This window comes from Hetaerina americana, unplaced genomic scaffold (genome assembly GCF_022747635.1).
Source record: "Hetaerina americana unplaced genomic scaffold, ioHetAmer1.1.p SCAF_9, whole genome shotgun sequence".
NCBI lineage: Eukaryota > Metazoa > Arthropoda > Insecta > Odonata > Calopterygidae > Hetaerina > Hetaerina americana.
The window spans coordinates 11,422,497-11,437,181 of NW_027287538.1; the positions used below are offsets into that span (position 1 = coordinate 11,422,497).

The window sequence follows — 14,685 nt, forward strand, 5'->3', positions numbered from 1 at the left end:
TTCACCACCTTTCATTATTATTATTATTGTTATTATTATTATTGTTATTATTATTATTATTATTATCGCGTGGAAAATATTATTTCAATACCATTAAATCTTCTCCGAGATTTACCTCGTCAAAGTGGTACAGTTTAATGCTAGATATTTTAAGACTTATCAGTAATATGATTGATGGTTAAATGCAATGGACTAATGGCGCATACTATATTCCTGGAAATTCATGTAGCATCGCCATTCGCCGATTTAATGTATAATAATGTGTGAATATGAGACGTGGCTATGCTATTTCTTTTTCTTTCATAAGTAAACCAGGTGTTTACCAGGAACTCTGCCGTTGATCATGCTCATGGTTGCCTACCAGAAAAAAATCACGTAAAATTATAGTAAACATTAAATAATGGCGACATGATAACTCGTTCATTCATTTGCAAAAATCTGAAAGCACGGGAATTTTTCCATAGAATTATTTCCATAATTGGTCCAACAATATTTTTTTTCTTTGGGCTCACTTCATTTATGTGATGAAATCATAATAAGATTGATTCGGTGGCCAGGCGGAGTAATATTAGATCAGGAAAAGCACGGAATTTCCCCTGCCTCAGGGCTCATGTGTAAAAAAAATAGAATATTGATTTAATTCGTTACTCAGTATTTACGATCTCCATTCGTCTTTTTCTCTCAGAGTTTCTTCTGTAAATAAGTCACGTTCAAGTGATTCGGGCCCTTGGTAGGGTTCCCCCATGTATTCCTTCTATGTCTTCCCATTGTCTTCATCTTCTGTATCTTTCCATTTGCATCTCGGACGTTGTGGGAGTTTGTTTTGTTTGTTTATTTCTTCATCAGGTTGTACTTAGTCTCCATGCTTCCCTTCTTTATGTTGTGATTGGTTTCTTTGCAGCAGCTCTCTCTATCCACTTTTGCTTGGCCTTCTTACGCTCCCGTTGGACGTAGTTCCGGAACTTCCTATGAAGGGTGTCTTCAATTTCATTTCTTCAATTCTTGTTCTTTCTTCTTGCCTCTATGAGGTCTCCATTTGAGCTGTTACCCATGGTCGCTTAGATTTCACCGCTTTGCGAGTTGCTCATCTGCTGCTTTGGATATTATATTCTTCATTTCCTTCCATCGTCCTTCTATGCTTGTCTCATTTATTCTTTCTTATTTTTCTGTCGATGATCGCGGTGAGTTTTCCTCTTGCTTGCTTTTCATCCATTTTATTTGCGTTTATTCTGGGTTCCTGTGTCACCCTTTGTCCCTTCTTGTATTGCAGTCGACTGGTATTGACCAACATGATAGTAGTGATCGCTGTTCATATATACGCCGGGGTGCCTGCGTTGTTTACATTGGTTCTTGTATTTCGCTGTGACAAGAATGTAGTCATTTGGTTTCTTGCCCTCTCCCCCAACATCTTCTATTTTGATGTTGCTTGAAGAGGTTGTTTGCCGATGGCTCGTTTTACTTGTTATTGAATCCTATCTATTGAATCCTCCCTTTCTTTCCTCCTGTCTTTCCCCCGCGGTATTTCATTTTCCCGATCCAAACTCTCCCACGCCGCTTCCCTCTCGTCTTCCTCCGACCACTACCTTCCAACCTCCCATCACGATTTGGTTCTCCTTCCCTTTGACTGCTCCTGGGATCTCTTCTCGTTTTTCACAAACTTCTTATTTCTTCTTCTGAGTTGCTGGACGTGGGCGTATTCACCGTAAGGTCCTCCTCTAACAACTTCAGAGTGTAAAAATTATTCGCCTTGACTGGGATTCGAACCCGGATCCCTCGATGTCCGGCCCAGTGCTTTAGCCAGTTAAACTCTGGCTAAAGCACTCGGCCGGACATCGAGCGATCCGGGTTCGAATCCCAGTCAAGGCGAATAATTTTTACACTCTGAAGTTGTCGCATTGAAATGCATATTAGCGGATGACTCCGTTAAGGTTACTGTTGCGGCATCTCCCGCAGTTTCTTGGAATTAGTCTCCCTGCAACTCTATCATCAGAATCCTCTCATTGAATTGCCAGCGCGATTTGAGTTGTCTTTTCCATCCTTCTTTCGTGTGATACCCACTCTTGCAATCTCCTGCTCGTCTCCTGGATATGACATCTGGTATCCGTCACTTCTGAAGTCGTCGGCCCCGTCCCATTTAATCTCCCTCCTACTCAGAATGTATTACAATATTCCTATTCCGTTCATCTCCATCTTAGCATTTTATAACTTTCCATACACTCCTAATGACTTTACATTCCATATCCCTATCCCACATTTGCCCAACTTGACTAATGATTCCCTCTCAGTAGTCTCCACCCAGAGATTCGATTGGGGAACTTTTTTACTTGGTGAATATTTAGCGTGGAGAAATGCCATCCCTTCATTTTTAATTCAAGGCTGCCTCTTATAGGGAGTGTAATGTGGTGGTTTCCCGTCGCCTTCCACATCTAAATACTTCGGCCGATTCTATGACTTTTGCTCTCGCCTGGAGTTGTGGCAATTATATCGAACTGATCTCATTGAAATGCTCCACCAGTGCCTCGTGATAAATATTCCATCTCTTCCCCTTCGTACAAGGTAGTTTCTGTTGTAGGAGCCGCTTTGCTCGATACCGCGTTCCGGAAAAATCAGAAACACAAATTTTCGCAACCCCTCGGCTACCTCTGCTCTCATCTTCCCCCATCTTCCCCCCTTTGTTCATTGTGAAATGGAATTGAAAATCATCTTACACGTGGTATAACATCAAAATCTTGGGTTACATGCACATTACTGATGCAAGTTATTTAACAAAATGAATTGTCTCTTTAAAACAAGGACAGGAATATTACTCTTGATGCTTTCACATCCTGGATGAATGCTATTGAAACTGCTTTTTGTGCTCCTTATTCATGGGTTTCCCTCGTTGGTGACTCATTCAGTTGGCATGATAGTCTCCTAACTGTGAAAATAATTCAATATGGTTTTTTTTCAAATGTACATTTTTGTCATTTTTCACGTGGCTTCATAAGATTCGGCACGGATTACGTCTCACTGAAACGCAAGCCTGCTTCTATTCTCCACATTCTTTCCTGTCTTCTCATTTGGAACATCACATGCACGTGGATGTCGCGTTCTTGTTCAAGAAATATAGTTTTTTAAATTTAACGACTCGCAAAAATATCCTTGCAAATGAAGTTTTGTATGACTATTACATGAGAGCATATCAAGAAAAATATTGCTGTCATCGGCGACCTTTGTGAATTAATTACGTGGACGATAACTGAGCGAGCCCCATCTTGGTCACTCGGCAATTATTTAATATTAATAAGACAAAACAGTAAAAGGCAAAGCCAGTGGGGTCCAGTCTTTTAAAATACTCCTGAAATCGGTTTCTATAAATAGAATACGTGGAATCAAATCAATTATTAAATTAAATTTATGTTTGACTTTTATAGTTTTGGGGAATATTCTGATGAATATTTCGTTTCTGTAATCTAATTAATTAATAATAATTTCAATAGAAAAACTGATTTATTTCAGTGCATCTTTGAAAAATCTAAGACATCTAGTATAACCTAATTTAATCAATAGTTTTATGCATTAATATTCAGTCTACCAGAATTTCCTGGCATTTCTAGAAAAAAGTTCTAAATAACTAGCAAAACAAGAACAATTTTAGCTAGAATCAGGAACTCGCCCACACTTTCTTGGCGAGAGCTTTGTACGGTGAGTTAGCATCACTCATCGCCCATAAATCCACTCTTCGTATTAACGATGATGGTTTCAAATTTTTAATAAAAAATTTTTTATTGGAAGGTGTCAAGAGAACTTCCCCGTCTCCTACACCCTGGCACGTAGTGCATGATCCTCCACCGCCTCTTCGATAGCAAATGTTTTCAGGACCTCCACCCGACATTTTCGTCGAAATTTCATTAAACGAGATCCCCATTACTTTCCCTCCATGTTTGTCTCCCCTCTGCTTTCCTCATCTTCCCTCCCGCCCATAAACATTTCAATTTCCACCCCGAACGCGACGTGTCAGCCAACGTGGGCGCGAATCAGGAGAGACCCTCTCCCGTGGGGAAGACGGCGGCTACACCCGCGAGACTTAGTAAATGCCTTCCCTGATTCGTATCTCCCCTCTACATGGCTCTCCTCAAACAACTGCAACCTACCCTCTCTCTAGCCCTTTGAGATGGACCACGATCAGACATCCTCCTTCGCACTCCCCACCTACTCTCGCTGGATGAAGGAAAAGGACATTCATTTTTGACGGCGGACCAATCCCCCGTGGCCCTATCTAGATCAGCAGGAACTGTGTCCAGGGGTGGGCACCGTTCACGCTAAACATACAACCCGTACAACCTCCCTCTACGTACTCATCATTACGTGCCCTTCCACCTCCTTCGCCTTCTTCGCAGTGGGGCAGCGAGCCGACCTGCGCTGACTGGCGCTCGATGCAAGTCCGGGGCGTGCAGACGCGTCAGTCCGGGTGTCGAAGGGGCGGGCAGTGGAGGAGGGAAGGCCCCGAGCGTGTGAGAGAGCCTCTCCCGTTTTGGGGAGAATATATACTCGTATGTCCCGACACGGAGGATGTGCTTAGGGTTGAGCTAAAATTAACCAGTCCCTTCTCTTTTCGAATTGGCAGTCATAAACAAATTTAATGGCGATGCGGCAGCGTTTGGCATTAATTATTCTGGCCACGTTGTTGGGAGAAACGTGATTATACGGCATAATAGATTAATCCCCTTGTCGTCGCTACATTAATTTTGATCAACTCAACTTGATGCTTAACTGTGCTTTTTATAATCATTTTGTTAAAAACTCATTTATTTCAAATGGATTTCATAAACAATTTTTGCTAATAAATAGGAAAAAATTGATGTCCTTTGGAAGTGTTATAATTATAATCTATCTCTATAAATGTAAAATGCCTCTCACTCCTTCACCACAGCCCCTAGGCCTATAACTTGGATTTTTGATTTTGGTATGGGTGCACTAGAATTTAGACGCCAACTAAAATATTATTTTGAAAAGCACATCCTCAACGGGGAACGTTGGTGTCATTATTGGTGTCCTGCCGTTTTAGTTAGGATTTTGATGAAAATTTATAAATGACAAAGGGAGATAATAGGAGTCCTGTATATGTCATGTAAAAATAAGAGGAGTTGGGGAGAGGGTTGCGAAATCAGATTCTCTTCATTTTTTTAAATTTCAGTATATATGTTGTATCTATATTGCTTTACGATATCGCGAAGTAACTTACAAGGGTGGTCCCAGATGTACCCGACCCAACAAAGAAAACGCAAAATTATTGGGAAAAAATGCATTTATTTTTCAACATAATCTCCTTTCATCTCTATACCCTTTTCCCAGCAATGTTCAATAAGTTCGATACCCTTTTTATCATGAGAACTGTGTAGCTCCTCAAAATACCCATTAACTGCCGACATCACTTCTTCACGGTAGAAAGATCTTTGACCACCGAGCCATTTTTTCAAGTTTACGAATAGAAAATAATCAGAGGGGGCTCATCTGTCGAATTTTTGCCATTGGCAATGATGGATTTGTGAGCTGCTGCATTGTCTTGATGAAACAACACTTTCTTCTTAGCCAAATGCGGCCGCATTTGCTTGATTTCTTCGCTCAAACGATGCAATAAGTTCGCACAATACTCGCAGTTGATAGTTTTTCCTTTCACAAGATAGTCAATGAAAATTATCCCACGCGCATCCCAAAACACCGACGCCATGAGCTTGCCTGTAGATGAAACGGTCTTACGATTTTATATTTTTAACATGCATTAATATTTCTTGATAGTTATTGTATTCAAAGTCAAAATTAGGGCAAGAAGAATCCATGCCTTGAGGAAATTTTTCACGTATACTGTACACCGATGGAAGTTTACAACACATTGGATACATTGGTAAGGAACAGCGATCATTTTACGATTATTATACGGACTTCTTTCGTGCATTTCTTTCGTTTGTTTTCAATTTCCGTTATGATCCATTAGTTGATTTGCTGTTGACCACAGCCTGAGTATATTCTATGCTCTACCTTACTATCGGGAAGCGTTACTTTTTCTGTTTAAAATTCTCTTCTGACTACTTGGTTGCTCTTTTCTTACGATTTTAATTATTGGCTTGATTAGGATAATTTATAAGGTCACAATTTGCCACTTGCTTCTCCAGGGGTCATTCAAGTCATCCAGGTTCCCTCCACTTCAGTGTTTATGGTATTGCCTCTTCAACATTATTCAAGAATGTCTGACTAGTGTACGATAGTTGTGCCGTAACTTGAATGATCGCCCTCACAAAATAGTGTGCAGGCTTGTGAAATATACAGGAAGTAGTTCAAATCCGCGTCATTTGCTGAGAGTAACGGAGGGTTAGTATTGTCGGTTTCCACACTTTTAAAAGAGTTTGTGAGAAATAGGTAGTTTTGTACTGACATCCCCGTTTTCGGAATGATTTTTATTAGTTTTGATAATGATGGAAGGCGTTTTTCTCATGTAATTAATGTTTTAAATCTTAAAGTTTAACTCTGAAAAAAATGGTCTCTGAGCACTTATGTAGAGTACGCGGTAGAGTTAACTTTAAAATGGCAGAAGAACCCATTGTTACTCCAGAACCTACGTCATGCGTATATCAATTATAAAATGCACATACTTGAACTCACTAATTTAAAACAGCCCTTCGGATGGTAAATAAAAATTAGCAACCTCTTACCCTCAATAGTTCACTGCAATTACGGACTAGTTCTTACTGCTAGACTCTTCCTAATCTAAACGTATAAAATTTATGTCAATAGTCGTTTTAACCACTACCAGTTCACTGCTTCTATAAATTCCGAGGTGAATAGATGCATGATATTTTGTTGGTTGGATTTAACAGCATACGCAAAAAATGTTATAGGCTGGTACGTATTTTTGTGTAGTAGTAACATTTTTATAAACCTTTTAATGGCATACTAAAAGTTTTTACCATAGAAACCCACAGATTTTATGAAGGAGAGAGACATGGAAACATTTCTTGGAACCGCCCGGGGCCTAACTTCAGTCGGTGGATTTGAAGTGATTTGTGTGTTTGACGCATGCGTGTCAAATTTCAGAGGTTTTAGAGTTCAATTCATTACACGTATCACCAATTTTTTCCAAGTTTTGTTTAATTAGGGAACTCCCAACATCGCAATAAGGTGGAGAAGGATGTAACTTGATCACCCACTCCCAACGCTCAATTTGTCGTAATGAGATCATAACAAGTTTCTGGAACTTCCGGGAAATAACTTATATCGTCTCACATTGGATTCTAATTAGTGGGTACACATGAAAGGGACTTAATTGGGGAAAATGAAGGAAACCTTGTTTATTTAAAAAAAACATTTCCTTTGAATGTATACTTTCCTTTATCAACACATATTTCGAATTCTAATTTGAAATAAATATGATAAAATCGTATTTTTGATTTTTTTGAAGGATGGATCGGAGGATAAAACGCCCGGAAAACATTTTGGCTCGGTTATTTATACTTGCTCGTCAGAAAAAACTCCTACAATCTTCATCAGATCTTGCAAGAGATACTTCATAATATTAGCATTTGTATTGATTGTTCAACCAACTTCTGATTATTTCTGCGTATAGAAAATCGTCTTTTAATAAGGAGGCTGAAGATGAAAGACAAGTTGTACCGAAAATATCACGTGTACTTTTTTTTTGCTGCATTAGTCGCACTGTGAAACTGCGGCCGACAAAATAATCTGATAAATAAATATGAAGACTAATTATACTATCCTGTCTTCATCGTACTTCGCACAGCCGAAACAATAAATAAAAGCGTGTGCTGGATTACAGATCTTAGGTGTTCGTCGAAATTATTGTAATGAAGTATTCTATTAAAATTATATGAAGATATTCTTCTGAAACTATCAATAGTTCCAGTATGTGTCGTGCTTTCATCCACCGGCTCGTGTAGATATTGTACTAAATTTCATTGGTGAATGCTGTATAGTATACATTCCTCAATGCCTTCTCCACGAAGCTAAACTATTCTCGCCAGATTGGTGTGACGGCTATTTAACTGGATTCCCGTGACCAAGGGTCGGGTTCTAATAAGTACTGTTGCTGATTTTTCAGTGGCGTACTCTGATCTCTACTTGAATTCCGTGTAAGTTAATCGGTCGCTTTTAAGTTTTGTATTCCTGCGTCGGATGCGTTGTAAAACTCAAAAACCTTGGTCGTTTTTACTATAATATTAGGATAAATACTCTCTACGATCTATCCTGCCGCCAATTAACCCACCCAAAGGTTTTAATGACCTCAGCCTTATCTTGATTTATGTGATGCCTTCCATTTCTCCCGTGAAAGAATCTTCATTCAAAGAGCGCCGCTAATCCCACAGGATGCCCCGTTTGCGCCCTGCAATTTTTCAACTTCAAAAAAATTAAAATGCATGACACACACGCCTCGGCTTATTGAGAGCCTTCCCCTTCGCCCCCCCCACCCCCGATCCCCCCCCCCCAATCCTCCGCTTCGCTCTTGAGAGAGACAATCGCCGCCAGGTTGCACGCAAGGGGGGGGGGGGGCGAGAGCGTGGGGATGCGGCGAGGCAGACTCCCGCGAAGGTATTGCGGGAGAGTGCGGGCCTTCCTCTTTAGCTCTCCTTGGCCGATTGCCAGGGAGGCAACGAGCAACGATACAGACCACCACTCGCGCCGCGAACGACCAGGCGAGAGAAATCCGCGGTGCATGGAGATACCGTCCCTGCTGGCGCTATAACTCCTAGACAAATCGGTCGTCGAAACAACTATGCCACTCATTGCTATGAATTGACTCACCGATTGACTCCGCGCGGCAAACAAAATAAAGTAACGAGCATTTCTCTTATGTTGACAATGACGTTTAGATCAGCAGATATATTGGGGGGCATTGCCCGCAAATGTTTTTTATAATGTTGTTAGTTGGGAAGAAGACATGGCGTTATTTCTGCGAGGCAATTCAGTTGATATTAATTAAGGACTTCGAGTGGACCTCCTCGTGGGCGTAATTGACCTTTTCTTTGAGTTCACGGATTTGGCATGGAACATTTTAAATTTAAATAATTTGGGCAAAATCTCTTTCCCATCGATGTGTTCTTCTCAGTCTATATCTATTCAGTAATTAAAGTTTTCTAACAAACTCTTTCGGGGCTACAAAAAAATAAACACGTCCTGTGCCCACTTTTATAAAAATATTATTATTGGGGCTTACGGTCTCCGAGATTGGAGATGCAGTTAACCTTCTAGTTTCTCTTATGTAATTGTGACGCTTGATTTATCATGTTAACGCTTTTCAGCAAATCTCACTTTAACCTTATCTGATTCCTGTTCAAAGTATCCAATTTTACCCATTGCTGCTTATATCCCTAACACGCATTCACTGTTTTTGAAAGTATCAGGATACTCTAAACTAAAATCGAATGTGATGTGGATGTTTTCAATCGAACAGCCCCACTTTTTTAAAAAACTTTCACCTTTTTCGCGGATTAACGACGGGTGAATGTACGGTCGATTCGTGACAATCGTAGTGCTTATAACTATGACGCCATCGTCATCAATATCCCTTTTCTTTTGCCATCGATCCTGAAATTGATTGGACTGAGCTCTCATTTGGACTCTACGATCTGCTAATATTCTCCATTTTCATTTCCTCGCTCTTTTCTCATCCATTGACTAAATGCTTTAATATCTTAAATATATATGATATTGTAAGTAGAGAGTGGCATGAAGATGTTCCCTTTAAGAGGAGACACAAGTATTAAAAATCCATTGCGTCCAAGATGTTTTATTTTAGCGAGTTTTTAACCCATATCATTTATCCTCCTTCCCTCTCGTATTCCACGGCTTTCTCTTTTTAGTTTCAAGCCCATGCCATAAATTTCGCGTATTTCGTTTGGCAAAAACGAAAAAAGCAAACAATGGGCCCTACCATAATGACTTTCCCTCGTATATAATCTAATACTGTCGGCTAAAACCTTATCCTTCCCAGCTCTTCCTCTTCCTTCCCATTTTCATCACCCCCTCCCCCTTTAACCACCCTACTCAGTCCTCCCTTTAAAATCCTTACGTGCGAATCCCTCCTCCCCCATCCTTAAACCCTTTTCCTCCCATCAGGGCTGCATTCCGCATACGAATGAGGGTCTCGTGTTTACCATTACAAGCCGACGCGGCGGGGCAATGGGCCCTGGTGCGGTTTTCCTGTTAGATTGAGTGCGCTGTCCAGGGGTGGGGGGTGGAGAAGGGTATTTTCGAGAGCCAGAAATTAATCTGGAATAATGAAATTCGGAACGATAGCTGCCTTTCTCTCAAAACGGGACAGGCGCGGGGTATACGTGCGTGTGTGGGTGTTATGAATTTTAAATCCAGGTTTTAAATCCTAATTGAGTTCGGGGGTGAAGGGGGGGGGGGGTGGAGGGAAGGATGAGTCCACTTCCGCTAGGGGAATGTTAAAAGACGGGCCTTTAATGGCAATAGCGTATCTCGTAGTCGGAGGCGTAGGCCGCGCGCACCTTCGACTTTATCGCGGGTTTCTGTCACTTTGAACAGCCGGGGAGGTTGGAGCGGGTGCTCGTGGTCGTCGGGACTTTCATTCCGGCCAATCGAAACTCCTCACCTTGATCAATGTAAATCCCAATGGGAATGTAAGGCGTCAAGTTTTAATGGCTGTGGCTCCCAAGAGGTATCGAAATGCGTGTAGAAATTCTTCTAGGATCTTCCACCAGGTAAGAGTCTCCATTCTGACCGACGTTTTGATGCTCGACTAGGGCATCGTCTTCAGTGCAAGAATGAGAGATGCAGGGCCACTATTGTCCCGAAGATAACTCCCGAGTCGGTCATAATGGAGGCTCTTGCCCAGTAGAAGACCCGAGGAGGATTGATAACCTCAAAACGTCGGGAAACCACTAGATCTTACCAAATCAAAATGCGTTTTACATGCTCACTTCTGAGGCCGAGTTGGAAGATGAAAAAGAAAAGGAAACTACTTATTTGATTGTGCAATGTTTGTATTAAAAGTATCGGTAGCAATTTCTTTCCTGCGTGAAGTGCTAATTTCAGCCCGTCTATTAAGATTACGCATGATCGTAAACCGTATTGGCCTTGATTGAATGAAAGTGCACACACCATTATCACGGAAACTCTGCTGAAGTAAAAGATCTGCGCTAAACTCGCCCCGAAGGTCTTACGATGGACGACCAAGAGCAGTGTCGAGGGTGCTGCTTGCGAAGACCTTCTGCAAAGGCATCGCAACGATTTTCCAACCCCATTACAGTCCCGCCTTGGTACCAGCAAAATATTTCCTATTCCCAAAAGTGAAACCCTCTCTCAAAGGACACCGCCATTGGATCATAAGTGCCGTCAAAGAAGCTTACACGCGTACCCTTAAGGACATTCCGGAATCCGTCTACCAGGGAGCCTTCGAGTCGTGAAAAAGCCGTTGGCAAAAGTATGTCGGCGCTCATAGGATGTACTTTGAAGAATTTTGAGGCATTGTAGCAATGTCTGAAATAAATCTATAGGATATGAGATAAATCCATAAAAGGAAATAATCTATTCCCCCCCCCAAAACTTTTTCCGATACTTTTTATACAAACCATGTTTACGTAGGCTAATTTATGAAGTTGCCAAAATATTGATCATTTTCAATTAGTTTCTATATTTTAGAAATAACTCAAATACCAATTTACAATGACTACATTTATTGATTGCATGCTCTGATGACTTATGTAATTAATTTTTGTAAACTTCTCTTATCAAAGGGTGGATCGTACATATATGCGTTCTATTTGAGCAATTGAAACCATTCTATAACATTTCAACAGTGGTAATAATGCACAGTGGCTAATAGGGCTTAGTTCTTTGAAAAGTATACAATTAAAAAGGATGCAATTTTAATCATACAGTAATTGCTGATTAACTTAGAAATGTATTTTCACATATTGAATAAATGTTAATAAACCTAATCTCACTTAACTGATGCTACCAATGCCCATTTCAACGTCGTTGCCCATTGAAAAATATGATCATTGACATGTCTATGGATACGCGTTATAAATCTTCCCGAAGTGTGGTGTAATACTTAAAATAATTCAGTATCCTCATTGAGGATATCATTACAAGGTCTGTTCGAAAAAGGAGGAGACTGTTTGAATAAATACTTGATTTTATTAGTTACCATTCAATCATATTTATCGCCTACAAAATACATCCCTTGGCTGCCAATTCAACGCTATCAACGTTTTTTCCAACTTGCGAATGCCGCCTGGAACGCTTCTTTCGGGATAGTCTTTAAGTCTGTGGTACATTTTTGTTGTATGTCTTCAATGGTTTCATATGGGCGGCATTTCAAGGTGGATTTCAACGTAGGAAACAGGAAAGAGTCCACTGGAGCAAGATTCGGAGAGTGTAGTGGCTGGGGGATCACCATTGAGCTGTTTTTGGCCTAAACCTTGGTAACAATCAATGATGTACGCACCGGTGCGTTGTCATGATGAAAGCACCAAGACTTGCTTTTCCTCCTTTGTCGTCTCTTCCGCAACACGGCCTGTCTTAACCTTCTAATAGCCTATATGTAGTGTTGCCCATTCACTGTTTTTTCTTTGGGAACATATTGATTGCGAATAATCCCTTGTATTACAGATCCAAAAGAAAGGGTGAACCGTGACAACGATATGATAAAGGATATGTGAAAAAGATTTATAAACCTTTATGCTAAAAATGAGGAAAAATATTTTATTTTCACATTCACAAATGTCACTGGACAAGTTATCATCAATTATACATGATAAATTGATTGATGAATGGCGTATTGTTGCAAGTTTTGGATTTCTTTGTTCGTGATTCTTCCTTAACCTTTTCCTTCAGACATATACAGGGACCATCCTCGTCGCTGTCAACCCTTACAAGGAGCTGGACATATATGCTTCGGTAAGTGACTTTTCTCCTCCTTGCATTTTCATGCTTCCTCACCTTTAGCAATTTCCCCCATTTGGTAGTTTTAAGTTATGTTCATAGATTAGTTTTTACTTCTGAAAATAATACCGTGCATGAATTTAAATTAAATAATTACAAATGTGGGTGTTGGCATAATTAATCGTTTCAATCGTAACTTTGTGATATTGTTCCATGATGTGCCCTCAGGCCAAGGAATTAAATCCATTCTTCGCCTAATGATGCTACCTCACCGTGAAACCTAGGCCACATCAAAATATATTTTCTATAAGGAAATACATATTTTTATTTTGATGTTATTAAATAGGCGTCGGTGACAAGCTTATCATTCTGTACCGATTGCTTTCAACTATGTTTTATTTAGGGCTGAGTTTTGTGGTAACTCGTTGTATTTCAAAGTGGTGAACAACTAGAGAGTATCTATTGATACACATACACAACACTTAATTAAACACTTGAGATCTAATCGACGACGGTCTAATGAAAGATAAGATATATTTTCTCATCTACAACTTGGAAAACTTCATATAAACGTTTCTACCGGAGTTAAATGGATCATTTCGTTGATGAAGAGCACTGATTTCAAACAGTTTACCTAATCTTTTGTGGGTATACATGTACTTGTAGGTACCCATCTCTTTATAATGGTGAACATATTTTAGATTCAAAATTATATTTGATATAATTGCGTATTCTACTTCAGTAATATGTTCAACGGTAAATGAGTGACTGCGTTGGAGAAAACCTGCCACTTCAATTTATTACACTGCTTTTCCAATCAATCCAAAAATAGGAAACTAATTTGGAAGAGTGGAGGTTTATAAAAATGAATGGGATACCCATGGAAACAGATGTAAACAAGCTTACCTGCATGATTTATTGGCTCGTTCCGTGATGCCCGAAAACTCGCTCCTCACTCAAATCATCCGACTCGTTCCGAGGAAATATGATGTTAGCATCGATTCGATTGTGACTCCAATGGCGTGCCGGCCGACCGTGAATATTAAGCGGCGAGGGGCGCGCCACTTTGGCATCGGCTCGTTAGTATTTTCCCGCCCGCCCATTTAAGGAGCTATTTAAACAATTTTCACCCCTTGGTATCTTTTGATCAGCCCTTTGCCTCTCTCCCTTTTTCCTCTCTCCCTCGTCCGCATTAACCACCTCCCGCCGCCCCTGTTCGAGATCAAGGGCCGGCGACACATTTCGAGTCAGTCATTCGACGACCCTGGTGTCGATTTGAGGATCCCGATTCCGAATCGTTGGATTGAAAAAGGAAGGGGATGTGACATTTTACACGACTCGACGTGTCAAAATTTCTCTTTGATAGCGTTCTTTGAAGTTTATAATCGTCGAAAGTTTATTATTGTATTATGGAAAGAAAAACACATCTATGTTGTCAAGCCTGAAACTACGAAGCTCATTATTTTATTGTTGTTTTTACATAGTATTCTCCAGGCCACCGCCAGGGTGTGTGGCAGGGGGTGAATACACACCAGACTAATTTTGACTCGAATATGACCCTACCGCGGTCGGACGTTATTCTGATCCCTTCTTGCTGGTGGGAATAATGACATTTTAAATCAATCTGTTCTACACTTAATCCCTCTGACTTTATTGACATGATCTTGCCTACCCCAGTACGACGAGGGTAATAATACATTGTCAACGTCACTCCTAAAATAAGTCCTTACAATTTAGCATGAGATTTGATGTGTAATTTAACATTCGCTTCGTGAATGATTA

General features: G+C 40.4%; 1 protein-coding gene across 1 annotated transcript in view; it reads left to right on the forward strand.

Moving 5' to 3' along the window:
- Myo81F (Myosin 81F) overlaps positions 1 to 14,685 on the forward strand; it is a 383,271-nt gene that overhangs the window by 223,144 nt on the left and 145,442 nt on the right. Inside the window, exon 3 of the mRNA XM_071597894.1 lies at positions 12,856 to 12,918. Coding sequence (XP_071453995.1) covers positions 12,856 to 12,918 — 63 coding nt within the window. The remainder of the gene's footprint in view (positions 1 to 12,855; positions 12,919 to 14,685) is intronic.